The sequence below is a fragment of the Mauremys reevesii genome, linkage group 6 (assembly GCF_016161935.1).
Source record: "Mauremys reevesii isolate NIE-2019 linkage group 6, ASM1616193v1, whole genome shotgun sequence".
Taxonomy (NCBI): Eukaryota; Metazoa; Chordata; order Testudines; family Geoemydidae; genus Mauremys; species Mauremys reevesii.
The window spans coordinates 67,211,383-67,233,748 of record NC_052628.1 but is presented as its reverse complement, the minus strand read 5'-3'; the positions used below and the strand labels follow the sequence as shown (position 1 = coordinate 67,233,748).

The 22,366-nt window shown below is 37.8% G+C and overlaps 1 protein-coding gene across 8 annotated transcripts in view; it reads right to left on the bottom strand.

Annotated features, from left to right (window-relative positions):
• Nucleotides 1-22,366, bottom strand: part of APC (APC regulator of WNT signaling pathway) — a 202,775-nt gene that overhangs the window by 139,065 nt on the left and 41,344 nt on the right. For 6 of the 8 annotated variants that reach the window (XM_039545887.1, XM_039545894.1, XM_039545891.1 and 3 more), the window contains one exon: nt 14,450-14,602. In XM_039545887.1, the coding sequence (XP_039401821.1) occupies nt 14,450-14,584 (135 nt within the window). In that variant the 5' untranslated portion in view covers nt 14,585-14,602. Of the gene's footprint in view, nt 1-14,449; nt 14,603-22,366 lie in introns of those variants that run through there. The other 2 variants (XM_039545892.1, XM_039545893.1) reach the window with 1 other exon arrangement.

The following is a 22,366-nucleotide window of genomic DNA, read 5'->3' as shown; positions in this document are numbered from 1 at the left end:
ACTGCAGAAAAAGCAACTGAAGGATCACTGGTTTATACTGCTGCCAGCTACTTTTCCTGAGCTTTAGTTCCCCACTTTGGGGGAGTGAAGAACAACTACAGCAATTGCTACGCTGAATATGTTTTTTGTCAAAGTCAAATTCTGTTCCAAAAGTAAAATGTCACTTCACAATTGTAGTATTTGATAATTTCATTTTATACCAATTTCCCTACCCAATGTTAACGTAACGTGTATATCTACACAACTGAATAACCCCTATAACTAGTATCTGCACTATGCAAGTAGAATCTATAATCATTACTTTGAATCTATAATTATGAATTATTACTTATTTCTGCTCTCCCCTACTCCAGTTCTCTTTTTGGCACACACTGGTGATTATTATAGTACCTAATATAGGCCATCTTTATGTCATGAGCTTATTCATCCTCCAGACAACCGTTTATCAAGAGACTTATAATTTATTCACTTCTTTCAGTTGATGCATGCAATATTAATTTGTGAATAGTTCGTACTCAGTGGTTTGATAAAAATACTTTTATTTATTTCCACACAGCAGTTTGTGAAGCATTTTATATATTTATAATTATATTTCTGAGTTTGGTTTATGAATTCCTAGTCTTGCTGTTTTGTTTTGTTTTTTTTTAATTAAAAAGATGAAGCAATTCAAAGTAAGTTTTACAAATGGCTAACTGATTACTGTTTCTACGTTTAGATTCAAAGGATATTAATACAATATTACAATGTAAATAGTCATTTTCTCCACCCTTTATAGATTAAATTGTGTGTGTTTACTCCAGGGTAGATTTGATTTAAATCACTAGTCAGGAAGACTCGATTTAATCATGAATTTCTACATAAAAGTGCATTCTTGTTGGTTGTTATAACCTTAATACACATTCTTCATAACTCAGATATAGATGTAGGTTTAATTTTTAGATGGTACACTATACATTTTTCAAAATAAATCACTTTAAAACTTTTCAGATTAGTTTTACAGCTATATCAGAAAATTAATGATTGTTTGGTTATTTCATTTACCAAAGGTAATTGAAGCAGATATTTATGAAGTCATTGGGAGGTGAACTATCTCCAATTCAACAGGTTAATCATTAATATTTGGAGGATTATTTTGCCATGCTGTATTAGGAGGAGAACATCACCAGACAGACATTTACATTGTTTTATTTAACTATTCTCAGCTCTATATATTATTTATGTATTTATTTATTTAAAAACATCTGTGCTGTTAACAAGCATGTTATCTCTGGAGACACAAATCCACAGTTTGAGAACTGCAAAACTAAGCATCTCTGATGGTGTCTTCTAGACCAGGGGTAGGCAACCTATGGCACGCATGCCAAAGGCGGCATGTGAGCTGATTTTTAGTGGCACTGACACTGCCTGGGTCCTGGCCACTGGTCCGGGGGTTCCGCATTTTAATTTAATTTTAAATGAAGCTTCTTAAACATTTTAAAAACCTTATTTTACTTTACATACATCAATAGTTTATTTATATATTATAGACTTATAGAAAGAGACCTTCTAAAATATATATTACTGGCACGTGAAACCTTAAATTAGACTGAATAAATGAAGACTCAGCGCACCACTTCTGAAAGGTTGCCGAGCCCTGTTCTAGGCTGAGTCAGTCCCATAGGGTAGATAGAAAGATTAGCCTAAACAATCTATACAGAAGCCCCTGGAACAACATTAGATTGGGTCCCTAATTCATGAACTACTGGAACTCATTTACAAAACTTTTCTTAAACATTACATGAATATATTGTCTCATACTATAGAATTAGAATTTATAATCCCTATTCCATGATGAGATATCTTTGAGCTAATGTATTTTAATTAAAACTATCTTTAGATAGGATTTAAATTTTTTAAAAAAAAATCAGATTTTTTGATTGTTTTTAAAAACAATCATTGATTTTTATCCCCCGTGGTTTACTCCATCATCTTACTAAATTCCCTTTTCAAAAACCTAAGCCTTAACCCTTTTCTTCCACTTTTTTTTTTAATTAATCTTCCTATCTTTTTACTTTCCCTTTCAATTTTTTCCGCTTCTACCCCAATTAATCTGCACAAGGGCCAGTGACTGCTCTGCTGTGATTGTGCTTTATTAATTTGAACATTGACTTGTAAAGGCAATGGAAAAAAATCAATGTTGTATTACATTAAGCAGAGGCTGACATCCAGTATTAAGGTCAGAGTCTGGATTAAATTCTGCCATGCAAGGCATCTTTTTTAAAAAAAAAATGTTTAGAAACAATGGAAAGCATTTCTTGCTTATCTTGAACAAGCAAAAAAGTTCAAAAAATAGTATTTAAAACTGCTACTTGAAACAAATTTGAAAGTATTAATTGCCATTTAAAGTATAAGATTTCTATCATTTTAGTTTTCTCAATACTCTGAGTTTCTTCATATAATGTAACACTCTATATATCACAGCTGAGCAAAAATTGGCATTTCCATCACAGGGGAGGTTCCAAAATTTCAACATTTGTTTTTGTTCCAAATTGGGACAGCAAGTCAAAATATCAACAGTTTTTGCTGAAAGTTTGCAAAAAAGTCTATTCAGAAAATTCAAAATGTTTTATCTCAATACTTTCTACTAAAATAAAATGTTTCAACATTCCTAAATCAAAATATTTCATCTTGAGTCAGTTTAGACATTGAACATCTACTTAAGGTGCCACAGTGCCTCATGGGAGCTGTAGTTTGGTTGCCTCATGCCCTCATTCTTCCCTGTGCCCAGGACTTCCTGCCTGGACTACATCTCATGATGCACCACAGTCACATGACTCCCATATATCATGTCATATAACTGGATGGTTTGGGGGGCAGGGCGGAGAATTTCAGTTCATCAAGGGAGATGTAGTCTGGCCAAAGAACCCATCCTATAGAAGAGAATGGAGGCATGAAGTGTCCAAATTACAACTCTCTATGGCACTTTAGGCAGAGGAAGCAAAAAAACCATCAATGAATGCATCAAGTGATGGGAAGAGAAGATTTTAATTGCTTAGACACCAATGATGGGAGCCTAACTAATAAACAAGAGCAATTCCAATTCCTCATTTATGATCATAAATTCAACTTAGTTGGTATTACTGAAATCTGGTTAGAAAATGTACATGATTAGACATTTAAAAATTGCTGGTTATAATCTATTTAGGAAGGATGGATGTAGAGGCAAAAGGGGAGGGAAAGTGGCACTCTTTATAAAAATGGTATTGCCTGTTTCCAAGTCACTGACAATTTGGAAATAAATGATCTCGAATGTTTATGATCCATGTTCTAACACAAGATAAAACACAAGATGTAGTACTAGTTGGTGTCTGCTACAGACTACCAAATCACACTAGAGAACAGGATGACCAGCTCCTTAGCCACAAACCCAGAGCCCAAGTCCCAGCACCTCCCATGGGGCTGAAGCCAGGAGCCATTGGGGCTGAAGCCCTGATTCTTGAGACCCCCCGCAGGGCTGAAGCCCGGAGCAGCAGGGCTGAATTCTGGAACCCCAAAGCTCCTCATAGGGCAGAAGCCCTGAGCCAATGGGCAGAGTTGGGGGGACACTGGGGTGTTGCCCCCCAATACCCCCAAAACTACAGTGCAAGAGCAGGGCAGTCCCAGGGCAGCTCCACCCACTCCCTCCACCTCCTTCTCTCCCCACCCCCGACCAGGTCAGAGCCGCAGTGCTGGACAGCTGCTGCTCTGGCTGGTGCCACAGAGCAGGCAGCTGCGGTGTTCCCTCGGCTCCTGCTGCTGCAGGGGGTTGAAACTGCTCCTCAGCTCCAAGCCCCTTTGCTCACACAACCAGTCAGAACTGCCTGGATCGGGAGACCTGGCTCTGTGGCTGGTAGAGCCCTTGGGGAACAGGGACCGCAGGGGAACCCTCCCAGCACCCAGTCCCTAGCTACCCCCCTCCCTGCACCCTGAGCTATCCCCCTGCCCACATACAGTCCCTAGCTACATCCTCCCTGCATCCTGAGCTCTTTTCAAACTTTTTGAGCTAAGCCCCCCACCTTTGAGTTATAATTTTTGGTTGTGTCCACCTCCCACAACCCTGACAGGTTGGGTGGCCTGCTGATGTGAGTCAGGGGGTGTAGGTGGAACTCCCTCCCTGGACCTTGCCGAACAAAGTTGGCTCGAGCCCTGTTGGCCCCCTGCCCACCCAAAATAGGAGTCAAACTACACCTATGCCTGAGTTCTCACCCCCTGGGGACCAGAGCCCCAAGTGCCCTCTACCCCACTGGGCCCTGGAGTTTTTAATAGTATGTTGTGGGGGGGCCTCAGAAAGAAAAAGGTTGAGAACCCCTGCTCTACCCCACCTCCCATTGACCTCAGATATAGGGAGCACAGTCAAATGAAATGGGCTATTTCTGGAGCACCTGTAAGCTCCAACAAATTTCCAGATGCCAGAAATTCCCTTTGTGGCCATTGGCAGCAGTGGCTCTTATAGTTGACTATTTTAGGGGAGTAGGATGGCATAAAATTGGCCTCAGCATTTGGGAGCTGCAAATAGCTCCTTTGCACACATCCTTCCTTTACTGTGCCTATTGCTTCTTAGGCACGTCTGAGAATCCACCCCAATACATACATGCTTCACAAATGCATTGTTAGGATAATTTTTTTTATTGATACAGGACCAAAAACTACAACCAGAAAAATGTATAGTGTACAATGCTTTGTAGAAGTACAGCATTAAATACTTAGTATTTTTCAATGATTACCTTAACTATAGCCAAATATTCTGACATTTTGTATAATATAAAAAGCTCTACTTTCAACACCTTTGCCAACTAAAATCAATACAGCAAATGTTTTTCTGTAGTTCTTTGGTAGCATATATTAAAGTTGATATGTTCCCAGACAGGAGCCAATTAATAATGGTAATGGTTTAACTATAAAGTGGGCATTTCTACTATACAAAAATAGTAGGCGTTACTAAAATCGGTATATAGTTCCGCTAAGATAGATATATAATCATGATTGTATAGTTTATAGTTAGCAATTTGTTGTAATAAAGCTTTTTTAATGTAAACCGTTTTTATTTAATGGTATAACAAAGCTACAGAGAACATCCTTACACCTTTTCTAACATTTTAGTCCAAGTTAATGCAAAGCAGGGATCAACTTTTCACAAAAATATACTTTTTGGAGTTTACTCAGGTAATTGCTCTCCAGGACTTTGGACAAGACTTCATTATCTGTGATTTCTTTGAAGATATACCTCAGTTGCTTCCTTCTGTATTAGGTGACAGGTATTTTGACTACAAAGTTCCTGGTAACAAAACTACTCTAGACCATAACTATACTAATATAGTTGACTTTTCCCCTATCAAAAGGGTACAGTATCTTAGCTCCTGAAGCCAATGAGAGGGACCACTGATACAACTTTTATAGCATATGTATTGTTCTGCCTTGGGAACAAGATTCTCAAATGTTTGTTTTCGAATCTATAATTTTAATGACTACTGCATAATAAAACACAAAGAGAAAAATGCAGTATATTAACTTCAAATTTTAAATAAGCACTTCAGTTACAGAAATCACTAGTTGTACTGTATTTGGTCACCGAAAATAAAAATACACTCATCTGTTTGCCTAATACTAATCTAATCCATATTAGTAGAACTTTTAGAACAGCAACCATTATGTGAATTTAAAAATAAACAGAAATCTCCCTTCCACATCGCCAGTAGATTTTACTATTACCAAATCTAAAGGCAACGCTTGAAAAAGTAGATTTTCCTTTCTCATTGCCCTACTGAAACCTTCCACTGTATGTAAACAAAAATACTCTCTCTACAGTCTTAAGAGTAAAAAGAGGGCATCACAAACACTGCATGTGCTCTCAAAAGTGCCCTGGGTTGCATTAGTTTCTCCCCCTTTGGGGCCCAGACTTTTATCCATTTAAAGGACCCCACTGCATAAGAGTGAACAGGCTTCCACTGAATATACTGCCATCCAGCATGGGAATTATCTCCACAAGCTTCCAAAGAAATGTCTGCTGCCTTAGGAAAAAAAATTCCTTTAGACTCCACTGTAATTTCCCCTATTGGGAAGCGGGGTGGGGGGAGAATGGGATCTGTGTTGGAGTTTCTTCTGGTCATGGTCCACCACAAAAGGAAGCCACCTCAAACTCCCATTACCAACAAGGCGGCCCATTAAATAGGGCCTCAAACACAAGGGGCATCTCCTCTTGGGGACTGGTCCTCTTGGTAGTCTTACCTGTGAGAAGGTTCTGCTAGCAGTGTACCAAAAAGGGTTTTACTGGTAAGGTTAAGTTTTTGTCATGAGTATTTTCAGTCAAAGTCACAGACAGGTTGCAGGCAAAAATTCACAAAGCCCACAACCTGTCCTTGACTTTTACTAAGAATACCCAGCAGGGGCTGACTGCCGACTGCTGCTGTAGCCCCGCAACACTCCTCCTGTGGCACTGACCAAGCCTGGGGACCACTGCTCCTGCTCTGCTGGCCCCAGCAGCTGCTGACCCGGTGGCTGATGCTCCTGGGTGGGGGCTGACAACCTGCTGCTGAGGCAGGATGAAGCTGAAGATGTTATGGAGGTCCGTTGAAGTCACGGAATCCATGACCTCTGTGACAGAATCGGATCCTTACTTATTTCATTTGCAGAACAGCCAAATAGCCCCCTTAAAGTCATCCCACTGCTGGGTGTTCTGAAGCATGCAAAGAGTTTGTTTACATTAGAAAAAGTGTTCAAGATTAGATCAGGGTTAATTACAAGATCATAGCAAGCCCCAACCTAGGCTGAACCACTTTTCTTATTCTAGCTGTAACACAAAAGAGATCAGGACTGAAGGAAGTGGAAATGTGGATGCATGCCTCTCAGTAATTTGTAGGGATAAAAGAAGATGCAGCAAGGGTTGTAGCGAATGGGCAAGGGAACAAAGGTCAGCACTCTACCACTGAGCATAAGGAAAGCATCAGTTTTCACCAACTATTCTCCTTTTTTTAATTAAATGTTTTATTGGTTGAAGTAAAGCATAAAGGAATAACCACAATCAAATAAAAAGACAAAGGTAACAAAGCCATATTCACTCACACTGGACAATAAGTTATATTTATTAATTGTTCATGTTGTAAGTAAAGACATTGTCCAATGTATAACATATATGTAAATTGGCTTGACTGATCCTGAATTATATAGACATATATATAGCTTATAAAGTTATGCTAAATAAAGTATTCATACTTAGTTTTGACAAATGCATTAATTTTTAAAGATCACTACTTTACACCTTTCCTGTCCTTCACAAAAGCCATAAAAAATTAAAAAACTTTACAAAATTAGTATCTTTCTCTACCAATAGTGTCGTGGTCAAAATACATAATGAAAATAAAGAGCCAATAATAGTAATTAAAGCAAACCTTCTGTTACAATTGCATCCTGCCTGTTAATGTTATGCCCCTTATTTATATCTGATATGAGACAACATGTCCATTACACTGGATAAATATAAAGTAATACACATTGGAAAAAAATAACCCCAACTATACATACAATATGATGGGGGCTAATTTAGCTACAACTAATCAGGAAAGAGATCCTGGAGTCATCGTGGATAGTTCTCTGAAGACGTCCACGCAGCAGCAGTCAAAAAAGCAAACAGGATGTTAGGAATCATTAAGAAAGGGATAGAGAATAAGACGGAGAATATCTTATTGCCCTTATATAAATCCATGGTATGCCCACATCTTGAATACTGCGTAAAGATGTGTCTCCTCATCTCAAAAAAGATATACTGGCATTAGAAAAGAGAAGGGCAACTAAAATGATTAGGGGTTTGGAACGGGTCCCATGTGAGGAGAGATCAAGAGGCTAGGACTTTTCAGATTGGAAAAGAGGAGACTAAGGGGGGATATGATAGAGGTATACAAAATCATGAGTGGTGTGGAGAAAGTGAATAAGGAAAAGTTATTTACTTGTTCCCATAATATAAGAACTAGGGACCACCAAATGAAATCAATGGGCAGCAGGTTTAAAACAAATAAAAGGAAGTTCTTCATACAGCGCACAGTTAACTTGTGGAACTCCTTGCCTGAGGAGGTTGTGAAGGCTAGGACTATAACAGGGTTTAAAAAAGAACTAGATAAATTAATGGAGGTTAAGTCCATTAATGGCTATTAGCCAAGATGGGTAACGAATGGTGTCCTAGCTTCTGTTTGTCAGAGGGTGGAGATGGACGGCAGGAGAGAGATCACCTGATTATTACATGTTAGGGTCACTCCCTCTGGGGAACCTGGCATTGGCCACTGTCAGTAGACAGGATAGTAGGCTGGACGGACCTTTGGTCCATCCCAGTATGGACATTCTTATGTTAACAATTAAATAAAGTAATTTCATCTCAAAGAGGAAAATAAAACAATGCATTTAATAAATTAAATGTTTCTATAACTTGCATTAAAACAGTCTTAATGCTAAAATTTAAAGACAGCTCAAAGTTAATATGCTGGAATGCATCTCAACAGTGTTCAGAAACAGAGCAAGAAATGAACTGGATAACTTACTTGGCATCCTCTTAGATAATGTATTTTGAATTTATGTTAAGGAATGCACCGTAAAACATGTCACTTTCTGAATCACAATAGCAGAATTTTATCTAAAAATAGCTGTCACGAGAAATACATTTACTTAATGTTGTCTTTATGCACTATGTTAACACTTACTGCCTCCTTTCGCTGTGGATTCTTAGTCTTAACTGCTGAGAATTTTTGGCAGGTGTATATAGAACAATGAACAATAAAATATCCTCTTTCCCATCACCAAATATCACAGCATATGGTGCACTAAAGCTCTTCCTGATTATTTGCAGTTAGATCAAGATCAACATTAATATTCTGTATTTAATTTTTTTTAAATTGAAATAGATAACATGATTAAAGTTATGTTTTAGTCATGGGTATTTTTAATAAGTGTCAGGTCATGGGCAGTAAACAAAAATTCACGGCCTGTAATCTGTCCATGACTTCTACTACATACCTCTAACTAAAACCTGGGGGGGCTGCCTGGGGGTGGGGCAGGGGAGGAGGGGGCAGCATGTGGCCCGGGACTCCTGCTGGTGTTGGGAGGGGGTTGGTAGGGCTGGCAGGCTCCCTACCTGGCTCTGCGCCTCTCCCTTCCTCCCGCAGCAGCAGAATTTGGGTGTGGGAAGGGGCACGGGGTTGGGGCATGGGACCAGGTGAGGTGGGCCCTGAGTGGCACTTACTTGGGGGACTCCCCGAAAACAGCAACATCCCTCTCACTCAGCTCCTAGTCAGAGACATGGCCAGGCAGCTCTGCACACTGCCTCTGCCCACAGTGCTGGCTTCGCAGCTCCCACTGGCCAGGAACTGTGGCCAATGGGAGCTGCAGGGGCAGTGCCTGCAGGTGGAAACAGCGCACAGAGCTGCCTCGCCCCCTCGCGTAGGAGCTGAGCGAGGGGGATGTCGCCGCTTCTGGGGAACCCCCCAAGTGCCACCCAGAGCCCATCTCACCCCGTCCTACCCCAACCCTTCCTCCTCCCACACCCAAACTCTGCTACTGCTGAGGGTAGGAGACATGGTGACCCAAGACTGCCCCAGCAGCGGCCAGTGCGACTGGTGCAGGGCTGCCTGAGCTGCCCATGAGCCAGGCACACCGGCCGCTGCAGAAGTCACAGAGGTCAGAGAAAGTCACGGAATCCAAGACTTCTGTGACAAATTCTCAGCCTTAAACATGATTAACAGAGTAGAATCACTGATCAAGGTGCCAAATCCTTTGTTTTTATGCTCTGCTGCTGCCACTAGCTCCCTTTTATTCAACTATGTTATCATCAATGCATGTATTTATCAGGGATGGTGTTGAAATGAAAAAGTAACCAATGGTTTTCTGGTAGAGCTTAGCTAACTAGAGTTTAAAAACTATTTACATAGAAACTCTGCAGAACATACACATCCTGTATTTTTTTCAACTTACTTTTATTTATTAATTTCATCAAGTGTTTCTATTCTGGTCTAACAAACTGTGTAATAAAAGTGCTTTGTTTTCTACAGCTTATGTTTTTAACATGAGAATATAATTTACATTTAGCACTATAAAGAAAATGAAAAAGCAACTTTTGAATTGACAGCAAAGGGAAAAAAAAAATGTGTACACACTTTTGGAGTACTGCTCCAAATCATCACTTTAAATCAGTCCAAACAAGAATAGTGATAGGGCATTCTTAAAACATAACCGCAATTGTGCACAAACAGAGATAAAAGGTTCATCCTCAAGTTTATACTGTATAGTAAGAAATGCAGTCACAGTAAATATTGTGGGCCAGATTCTGCTCTCAGTGGAGTTACTCCAGATATACATCGGCGTAACAGAGAAAAATCTAGTCTTGTATATTAACTCTTATAAAGGGAATACTCTGAGGGAAAGAACAGATGGGAGAATTAAATATGTAAACTTCTTATGTATTGAGAAAGAATCCAGCTTGCACTATTACCTCTGCTTTTAACCCCTACAGAGGATTCATTAGATAGCTGCTCACATAAATTAATTCTGATTCCTAGACTTAAGTGAAATGTTTGATACTGTATATTTTACTATAGCTACATGTGGACAGAGGAGAAAGGTAATGGAAGCTGTTGAATTTCAAGAAGAGTTAAGCAGAATACTACAAACTGAGAAGTGGGGTGAAATCTGTTCAAACAGAAAACACTAAGGCTATATCTTCATTGAAAAAAAGTGTTTTTTACAGCAGGATAACTAATGACCCTTAGCTATCCTGATGTAAATGCTAGTGCAAAACACCTGTAGTTACTATACCCATAAACTACAATGCTAAATATATTTCTAAAAAACTTTAAATAAAACTAAGGTCTATTTCTGACAAGAAGAAGATTATACTTACAGATTTAAAAAAAGGGTGTGGACAATTTTAACACTGTACTTTTTTTTGTTCCTTTATTGATTTTACAGGGTTTTACCAAGCGTAAATAAAGCTGTAAGCTCCAGGTTCCTTCCAAATTTATCAATAGTCTGAATTTTTTTGTTTTATCATCTAGAATCTTCAAGCTTTCTTCAGTTTTTATGGACCAATATAAGCATTGTGTTGATCATTAAATGACACCATATTTGCTCATTTACAGAACATATTTTACCTTCTTGCACTGCTGCATCTCATCTGATACACAGCCAATGGCAGCACTTGCATCTCTTCTGTAAACTATAATTGGTTTGAAGAGGGGTTTGTATTTTTTTTTTCAACAGTTAATCCTTGAAATGTCAAAGTTTAAAAAACAAGCTGGACATTGTTTCCTTGATCATTTGTAGCACTCCTTATAATACTGCACATCCAGCTTCATTTACCATTGTAGCCCTCTTTATAGATACACACAGAAACAGTTTCCTCTTTCAGACTTTATATCTAGCTTTAAACAATAGTCAGACAACACACTTCCCCAAAACTCTCACACACATATTAGTTCTCACACACATATATATATATATATATATATAAAAGATTAGCTAATTATAAACTTTTAATTCTAATATTAAACCCTTGCATGTTTTTTTTAAATTGGCAGATTAAGAATTATCACTTATAATTATAGAAATTACCAATTTCTTTAAAATATTAACTATTTAAAATGCTTTATCACATTTTTGTAAGTATATTTTAAAGAAATATATTTTCCCTGCATCTGCTAATATTAAAAGATTATGCACAAAACTGTAGATCAAAGTGACAAATTTAAATAAAGACTTTAACAATCCAGAGAATAACCACAAACAGATTTTAACTATGCTAGAACAGGTCAAATAGAGGATGTAAAAAACTATGACTATGTTTCTGTAAAAATTCTACATACCCAGTAGATCTCAACTATTTTTTTCTTTTGGGGTTTTATTTGGTGTCGGGTCTGCTAAGGCTCTACAGCAACTCTCGAACAATGGCAGAGTACATCCCAAAGTAGAGATTAATATTTCAGAAACAGAGTATTTGGAGTGTCACTTGTTCATATGGTATTTACAGTGCTTTCATCCACTCCATTTTTATGTCTACTTCTGCTAATTATTTTTCTTTATAAACATCTCATCCATACTTCATCGTGGCATTTGTGCTATACAAACACTGACTCTAGATATGAAGGCAAGTAGCTTCCTCTAAGGGAACAAAGTCACTTAGACAATGCTAAAGACTATGAAAGAAAAATTAAGAAAAAAGAAAGAATTTAAGTATATCTATGGTGCATGCAGCCCAAGTTCACCCAAAGATTGTGAATCCCAAGGCCATTCCCATCCCCGGGTTTATTGCATAAGACCAACCAATACTACTGATCAGCCTTCAAAATAAATCAAAGCAGGGCTAGAAAACTTTTTCACATACAAGCCGGGGACAATATGAAAGCTAAAGAGGGAAAAGACAGCACACAACATGAGGTAATGCTAGTGAGAAGCCAGTCCCTATCACTAGCTTCTGCAAAAAAAGAAGCCTTAGTATTCCTACTATGTCATCATCCCTGGATTTTTCTGGTGATCTCCATTTTCACATAGACCTTTGGCTACTATGTGTCTGGTAAATCCGAAACAAACACTTTCCCATCTCTAGGTGTTCTTATTTTCCTTATTTCATCCCAGAATCTTAAGAAGAGAAAGTATCTGCTACTCCCTACTCCTCATTCCTGACTGCAGTGAAAGAAGCAGGAGATGGCACACTGGAAATCTCTTGTGAACATATCATCCTTGATCTCCTTAAAGTTTTGGTTTTTTTTTTTTTTTTAATATAATTTTCCTGGTACATATTCATTGAAAAAATATGACTAGAACTGAATTTAGTGTCAAGCAGCTAGTGTAAAAGACTAATTTCCTCCCAAACTGAGGCAGAGAGATATCTTCATAATATACTGTAAAAGGGCAATGCAAGAATTAAAATATATATCTGTATTGGCAAAAAATGCAATTCTTTGAAGAACTATCATGTCTGATGGTAGTTATTTAGACCAGAACACAAAAAAAAATAGACTTGCACTAATGAGGATGTTGTTTTCAAGCTATATACGGGGAAAAGAGTGTTCAATGAAAAGAATCTTTTTAAAAAATATTACTATATTCAATAGCAAAAGTGAGCAAGTTACCAAGTTTTGCAAAGCTTTATAATAAAAATGAAAAATCACCTGGCAAACAAAGCTGCCATCTGAATTGTGATCAATTGAGGCAGCAGACAAGCAAATGTTGTTCAGCATTTTAGTGCCTGAGAGAGGCTACAGGCTTCCCAGTGTCCCATCCCTCCCACTCCCTATTCACCTGACCCTTCCAATCCCTCACTTCCCCATCCATCCACATTTATACCCCTCCCCATTAACCCCCATCACTACACTCCAACCTCCCTCTCCTTATTTCCACCTACTCTTCTACCCCTAATCACCTACCCTTCCCAGCAACCACTGCATGTATAATTTATTTTCTTTTCAAAAATAGTTTTGGTGACTTCTAAATATTCTGCTGTACTCAGATTAAATTTCCCCAAAATGAAAATGCTCCATATTGGAGCAACATGCCTCTTTTTTTTTTTTTTATTATTATTTCAAAATTCTGCTCTGGGTTAGATTTGAACTCTCAGTGATTACAGGAAATATAGATTCATTGGCTAGAACATTTCCTTGGAGCCACACAGGTCTTGTGAATCTTAGGTGCCTTACAAAACTGGGCTTTCCAGCTCTCTGTATATGTGTAGTATAATCCATTAGGTGCTCAAGCTTTAGCAATGCTTGCTGGAACACCTATCTGGAGAAGCAAACTATATGTAATCTGATTTCCCCCAACAAGTTAATAGATGTCATGCACTTTGTTGAGGTAACCCTCAACCATTGGAGAACCTGGTACAATCTCAGCCCTGGTTTATATCTATCTGTGTCCAAAAACTGGTTACCAGAATAAAGTGAACTTTTAAGAAAAACTGTTTATTGGGAACCTTTTGTTCAAATAGCCCCAAATTTAGTTCACTGTACTCCTCTGAGGTACACAATTTCAGGACAATCCGATTAGTCAAAGATTTTAGAGCACTCTGAACAGTAGCACTATAAATAGAAAGCTGGTCTTAATCTTAACTATATTTGTTGAACTATGTCATCAGACTAGACTTCCTGCTAGGAAGTTCAGTCGCGAAAAAAAGGCAGTAATCATTAATACACGCCAGAATAAGAGAGAATATCAAAAACCAGAAAATGGTTCTAAAAACAGTTTTGAACTTGTTTTTATTTTCTTGATGAAAACTTTCTGGAAAGTAATTAGACTTGATCAATACACTTCTTTAAAGATATTGTAAGAGGATTTTTGTCGGAATCTAAAACCACACAAGACCCCCTAAGCATCTAATAACCCCTAAAATGTTTATACAGAAATACTCCAAAACAAAAAGGTTACATCAAAAGCTTCCATGTACACAGGAACACTCTTTTGATACCTTCATATTAGATGCCTCAGTTTCCAGTTTTGTAAGATGATTTGAGTTGTCCTCTAGTTCTTGTCGAAGGTTTGAGTTCTCCATCTTTAGCGCCTCAACTTGCTTTAACAACTGATCATATGAAGCTGCAGCCATCCTGGGCTACCCCTGAACCTAAAAAACACAATAGAAGATTTTTAGTGTTTCAGAAAAAAAAGAATTGTGAACTTTCAGGCAATGCTGCCTCTCCTTCCCCAGTTTCTAAAGTTTAATATGAACATTTATTAATTACTAAATTTATACTCAGTATGACAAATTCAAGGAAGAACGAAACACTTACAAGTTGATTGAAGTTTTATATTTGCTAAACTTAAATATACATAAATAAATTGATCAGGAAATATGTATTTAGATATATGATGCAATATCCATTACTATGGCTGCTGTACAAGAAGTTAAACATAAACAAGAAGGAGAGAAAAGGTATGGGCGAATGTCTGTCTACTTTTTGTCCTCACAAAACTAAAAGTAAGTGAGAGCAAATAATGCTCTAGGTTTTAGGGAGACTTAATGACATCAGGGAAGGCTGCACATTACACATGAGGGGTTGACAAGTAATTGGCAATTTGGCAATTACCTAAATATTTATATTATGCTCATCGCTGTGCAATGTAAGCAACAAGAGGAAAGATGTGGCCAAGGTGGTATGAAAGCCATTAGGATAATATTCTTCGCTCTTTGTGTATGACCGGTGTAAAGACTTATTAACAGCTCTTTTTTAGAATAATTAATAAGCATTTATAAACTGTTCCTGAAAGACGATCACCTACAAATCCTATGAAGCCACGGGGATTTGTGGGTGACCAGCACCTCTCAAGATCACGCTTAGACAGTTATGGAGACTGTGGGGCAAAGGATAACAGACAAACATTCAAGAGACTTAAAACAAAACATCTTAAAACAGTATCAAATGTAGCAGCAGTCCCAACAGAGAGATTTTGCAACTACAGCAGACTGTACTTCTAGAGACCTGCAATATATTTCCAACACTATGTGTGATCTGGTTGCATAGCAGCAAAAATAACTGATTATTCTTAAAATTAAGATATTACACATAGAAAATAGGGAGGGGGAGAGCAGGAAAGGTAAGAAATGACCAAAAGTGTTGATTACATTATTAGTAACATTTTTATCAACAAAAGCTGTAACTGAAATATTACAAATTAACAATACCACTAGCAAATCTACATGGATTGGTCAGTGGTCTTCATTTTTGGGAAAGTAATTATATTTGTGATTCCAGCCCAAGATAGCACCACTGCCATTCACCAATCCAAATGCACGTTTTTCTGCCATTTTGTAATAATTATATTGCAAAACCTCAAGCAAATTGTGTCCTATGATGACTTTAATAGTTAACACACGGTAAGAATTGTGCAACAAACATTCAGTAGTATGAAGTAATGTAAATAGGTTGGTCAAGTTTGATGTATTTCACAATGAGAATTAATCTTTTAATCATCTCCCATTCAGCAGGCTTAAGATGATGTGTGCATATATGAAATGTTATCACTTTGCCAACCTTACAGAAAGAATTTCCTATCTGAATATGGCATAAGACATTAAACCTACAACTCAAAAGAGAAATACAGAAGGCTTAGAAGTTGGTATATTCATCTTCTAGTCATGACTGTGTTACTTTGGGAATTTCCTTAAATCTAAAATTTCAGATTTAAAATCTTGTCTTAAATACACTGCATACATGTACAGTCTGCAAACTATTCAGTACCTTCAGAACTGTACCCAATACCACCTAAAAAAATAATTTGCTGTAAATTTCCAGTATACACTTTGAAAATTCTCCCTAAGCGATCTAAGTTTAACTCACTTGACAAAAAGTAAGCCCACACTGATGATTGGCAGAATAGGAAGAAAAGTACATAGATGCTATCTGATAAACCTTTTTTCCCCCTCTGATTTTAGGAAGCAAACTTTCACATCCTAATCATCTCACCTCATTGAAGAAGCTGGGCTAAGAAGGGGATAAATCATTTGAGGAACTTACTGCAGTGAGAGGATGCAAGAGTGTCCTGGAAAAATCCCAAATACTAAATTTCTTCCATGATGTGGTCACATTAGGCATGAGGCTCCATTTTGGAGAAATTAAGGCACATTAAAATAATTAGTTCGACTTAACGGATTCTGTGTTGATAAAAAGTTAATTCTACCTAAAAGGCAGAGTGCTGTTAAGTAGATTGTTTAATTATCATGTGATGTTACATGAACATACAAATATTTACATAAAACTGTGCGCACACACTCCCATTTTACATTCTTTGTTTTACACATTCATTCATTCATTCGTTAACTACCTGCCTACCTAAGAAATAAAACTAATAAATGCAGTATTCCTTTTCTTCCAAAATATAGCTACAGTGAGTAATCCTGCACTAGTCCTGCACTGGACTAGATCTATGGACTTTTCCATCTCTAATTTCTACAAACAGTATTTTATCGGTCCTAAAAGATTGTAATGTCAACACCATCTCAGTGTTCATTTAGGTTATACGATTACACCAGGTGGCAAATTTAACTGATCATTTGTTGGACCTTTGAAATGTCGGGAAGACAGACACCAAACTTTGCTATCTGTTTATTAAAGAACTGCATTTTAAATTTAATCAACAGGTGGTGGTATTATGAGTATTGAGAATCTGGTCAGTTAGGTTGGTCAGTGGTTGGAGGGAGAAAGAGTAATGAATATGAAATTAAAGGTCAAACTCTGCCAGTCTTGCTCTCAAGCATGTAGTCTCCTTGAAATCATGGGACTAGTCGCATAAAAGATCCCCAGAATTTAATGGAGAAAAATGGGAGATGAGAGGATCTGAACAGAGTGGAAGAATGGTAAGTGGATAACCCTGATTAAGAGATTCTGAAATAAAAAAATGAGCTCAGTTTGTTTTTTTATGGGAGGTGGGGTGTTAAAATCAGTAAAGTTCTAATAATGAAAGCCTTTTAAAAAGGAAATGTAACTTTTCTGATATTTATCACAAAGGAAGTTAAAAAAAAATAGAAGATTGTTCTGTATACCAAAACTCAGTGAAATCTGAAACAGGCTGTAAATGGGGTAGATTAAACGCAACTCAAATTGGTTATAAGTTTTAATATAATCAGTCCTAAATCCAGTAAACAATATTAGCCTTTAAGGTGTCTTTGGACATTATATACTGTGGGGTCACTTTTTCAATTGAAAGGGGGATAACTTCCACCCCTAAAACACAGTAATAAAAACAGGTTTATTTTTTTCTTTCAGAAAGTCCCTCAACAGTAGGACTAAGTACTGAATGCTCTCAAATAACCAAGTTAAGAGGGGCATGCAGCACATGGTTAATTTGAAGCTTGCTTTTCCACACTCTGATCTCAGATTAATTCAACTGAGCCAGCAAGTCTCAGAGCTGAATTTAAAAATTGACTTCAGCTGTCCAATTTTGTTTAATTGCCTCAAATTGTTGCTATTAACCAGAAAGCCAATATAAAAATTAAAGAGAGAGTGGGTTCTCAAAAAAACTGAAGATTCATTGAAAGCTGAGGGTTTTGTGGAAGTATGTAATTTTCATGGAGGGGAGAGAAATGCATTTCGATAAGGTCTAAACATTCTGTTTTGACATTTTGGAATAGAACACTATAATGTAAAATCAATTTCTAAATGAAAAATTGACTTTTTAACTTAAAAAAAATTCAAAAACAGAACAAAACATTTTGATAGACATGAAAACACTTTATAAATATTTCCTTTCACCGGACATTTTGAAAAACGTTGGTTTTGTTCTTTTCTGGAATTTTTTTTTTTTAACTTGTAGAATTTCCCATGAAACAGAAAATCTGGTTCTCACTCAATTCTACTATTCACATTTTTTCAGTTTCCAAATTTCTCCATTTTAGACAAACACTGATATTTATTAGCTTGCTTCTATATTTCTGTAAAATCTTGGAGAAAACCTTGTGTGAAGAAACTCTCATACCAGTCCACACACAGAGGGTTATTGTAAGTATATGCAGGGGAGATATGGAGCCACTAAAATACTGGACGTAATAGCTAAACCCTTTTTTCCTCAGCAAGGTGGAAATAATTCCTTAAAACAAACCTAAGAAAAAGAAGAGTCCCTTAGTCTAGAAACCATTATCCCTAATTCAGAATTCATTTATGGAGAAAAAGTGGATAAAACTATAGCGACTTCCCAAGCAATAAACATAGGATCCAATTTCCAAAAAATGCATCAAGACCAGTCTGTCTTGCAAATTAAAGTTACCTAGAAGTGAGGGCAAAAATATGCTGAAGGCACAATTCCTCCCTACATGATCACTTCCTGTTCAGTAAAAAAGTAAAATGACATTTATAGAAACTCTATACAGTGACCTATAAAGTGAGAGAGATCCTCTTCTCCTGAGGAGCAGACTGAGCCAGATGATGCCTGGCCCAACACAGTTTGCAACTATGGCTAAGATCTTTGCTTTCAAATCTGAAAAAACACAGCTAAGCTAATCAGACCAGTACCAAATTTAGCAGTTGGAAAAAAGAAAATGGCAGAGCATGGTTAACGCCAGTGTTGCCAACTTTTCTGATTTTTATCGTGAGTCTGTCAATATTTAGTGTTTTGCTTCAAGCCCTAGCTACTGGAGTCAAGTGCTAACATGAGAACCTCAGGTTTAATGTTTTTTAAAAATATGCTTTTAGAGATAGAGAATAGCTTGAAAATGTGAAATGAGTAACCTAAAGTCTTAAAAGCCAGAAAGCACATAAAAAGAACTCTACATTTTATTTTTAAATTCATGATTTTTAAGCCAATATCATGAATGTTCAGTGTTGGCAATATTGTTAGCCACCTTTTTCTGTGAATTCCATGATCAGGAAAAACCAAGGCTCTGTTATGATCCCCAAAAAGCTATAATCCCGAGCAATTCACTTTCTCCCCTGTTGCAGGGGGCTCAAAACGTCTGAAAAACAGACGATCAAGAGTCAGCTCAATGAGGTAAACAGGACTACAAATTTTATAGTATAATCATAGACTCAGATTTTACGGCCAGAAGGGACCATCGTGATCATCTAGTCTGACCTTCTGCACCCTGCTGGCCACAAAACCTCACCCACCCACTCCTGTAATAGACCCATAACCTCTGGCTGAGTTACTGAAGTCCTCAAATCATGGTTTAAAGACTTCAAGTTACAGAGAATTCACCATTTACACTAGTTTAAACCTGCAAGTGATCCATGCCCCATGCTGCAGAGGAAGGAGAAAATTACTGAAAGCTGGTATGTCTCTCTGGACTTGCCAGTTATACTCCTAAGAAAACTTGCAGACCATTTAAGGATCACTTCTCTTCATGTCTATTCTGCAGGAGCGACACTTGGCTATAATATCTGCCATTTTTTTGACACGGGGCTTCAAAAATGTGCCTATCAACTACTAGCTGAAGCACTAAACCACCTCACCAGAGTGAGAGATAGCCTCACTGCCATGTCTTCCAAAAAAAAACACAACAACCCCACCACCTCCTCCCCATACCTGCTTAAGGCGGCTGAGTATACTTTTCTCTAATGAAAATGTCTATACAATATTTTTAATGCCTACAGTCCATTAGCAGTTATCTTTCCTTTCACCTCTACTCCATTTTTCAGGTCTTAATATTAAATATACAGTGCTTTTCATCTGTACATTTCAAAGCACTTTATAAAGGGGAAGTCAGTATCCCCATATTACAGAAACTACAGCACAGAGAGACAAAGCGACTTACAGGAGTAGTAGTAATAGATCAAACAAGTAGTCTGGGACACAGCAGGGAATTAAATCTGAGTTTCCCAGGTCCCAGGCTAGCACTAACCCTGGTCATCTGGTCTCTCTCTCGCTCCAAGAGTTTAATAATTCTTCTTCTATATTGTAACTTCTCCTTCTTACTGATACCCCATGTCTCACAGCCTCCACAGCACAGTAGGACCCAATATCACTGCAACAACCAAATTCAGTGGCAACATTAATTTATTCCATTGCAATATAGCATGCTAATATATTTGTATCCCTTACCTGTCTTAGAATGTCTCTCTCTCTCTCGCATGTGCATCAAGGAAAGGGGAGCTTGAAGCCAACTTCAATGGCTCACTGCTCCAGCTACTGCACTGCTCTCCACCCTATGCTTCTGGATCTCCATTCTCTGAATGCGAGCTGCCCTGTAGCTCAGAATCCCAGCTCCCCAGCACCTAGCTCCAGTGCACAGTGCAAGGAACAAGCATTTTTAATTAATTCCCTTTGCAAGGAAAGCTGGAGAGCAACAGGTGGTTATAATCTGGTTCTAGAAGGGAAGGGCAACAAAAAAAAACAATTTCAGGGGCCTCCTAACAGCATGTTCCATGGAAGAAATGCTGAATTTTGTAGCATCTCGGGAAAATGTCAAATTCCACGGTCACAGAATTAAGCTATCGCTTGAGGCTTGACTGCAAATTCAGGCAGGTAATAATGCCCTGGTTCATAGTCTGAAGGTTACCCCCACAACCACAGCAAGGTACCATGACCAGACTTTAGACAAGTTATAAAGCTCTATTACCTAGTACAGGAGCTAGCTGTTCTTAATCTTAAGTAGTAGTCTTCCAGCTGGACTCTCCAAAAAAATAAAAACAGAATGAGGTCTTCAAAGTTTGGTCCACAGACCAAATTTTATATGAAAGAATGCAGAAATTATATGAAGGAAGAAGTTATGAAACACGTTTTGTGCTGCCTGGATTGTGTGCCCCCTGGGGTACTTCAAACAAGCAAAATCAATTCAATTGCCTGTTGTCTACCCATAGACTATGTCAACAGTTATCTGTTTCCCTGAGTTAAGTGAACTGAAAAATATTTTCATTACAAATTTAAATTTCTCTTTCAGTTACAAAAACCATTTTATTAAAAAGAAAGTTACTTAAATACCGAATCTTCACATAGGAATACAGACAATATAAGGTTACAGCAGTTCAGTCAGATACATCAGGTTTGACTTTAATTCTTATCGTAATTGAAAATACTTTACAATGAGCATGAATATTAAATAGGGCTCTACCAAATTCATGGCCATGGAAAACTCGTCAAGGACTGTGAAATCTGTTCCCCCTCCCCCCCCCCCCCCAAAATCTGGTATTTTCTGTGCTTTTACCCCATATGATACAGATTTCACAGGGGAGGCCAACATTTCTCAAATCGGAGGTCCTGACCCAAAAGGGGGCGGGGGGGTCACAAGGTTATTTTAGGGGGTTGCAGTATTGCCACCCTTACTTCTGTGCTGCCTTCAGAGCTGGGCGGCTGGAGAGCGGCTGCTGCTAACTGAGAGCCCAGCTCTGCAAGCAGCAGTACAGAAATAAGGGTAGCAATACCATACCATGCATTCCTTAATCTGTGCTGCTACTGGTGTCAGCTCTGCTTTTAGCTGTCGCTCTCCAGCTGCTCAGCTCTGAAGGCAGCGCCACTGCCAACAGCAGTGCAGGAGTAAGGGTAGCAGCACTGCAACCCCTCCTACAACAAACCTTTCAACTCCTCCAAACACAGCTCCTTTTTGGGACAGGATCCCCACAATTACACCACTGTGAAGTTTCAGATTTAAATACCTGAAATTGTAAGATTTACAATTTTTAAAATCCCATGACCGTGAAATTGACCAAAATGGACCGTGAATTTAGTAGGACCCTATAAATAAAGCTTAGATTTATTACAGCAGAACTGTTAACTAGGATGCATCAACTATACATTAATCCTATGTAAATAACACAAATTTGCTTTTACATCATAAAATAAATTAGAATATATGTAGATATTTTACATGGATTTTTTTATTGTATTCTCCATACAAGAGTTTAATAAAGCCCAACTGTTAAATACACAATAAAAAGCTGTGTTGTCATTACTTTGTGTTCTT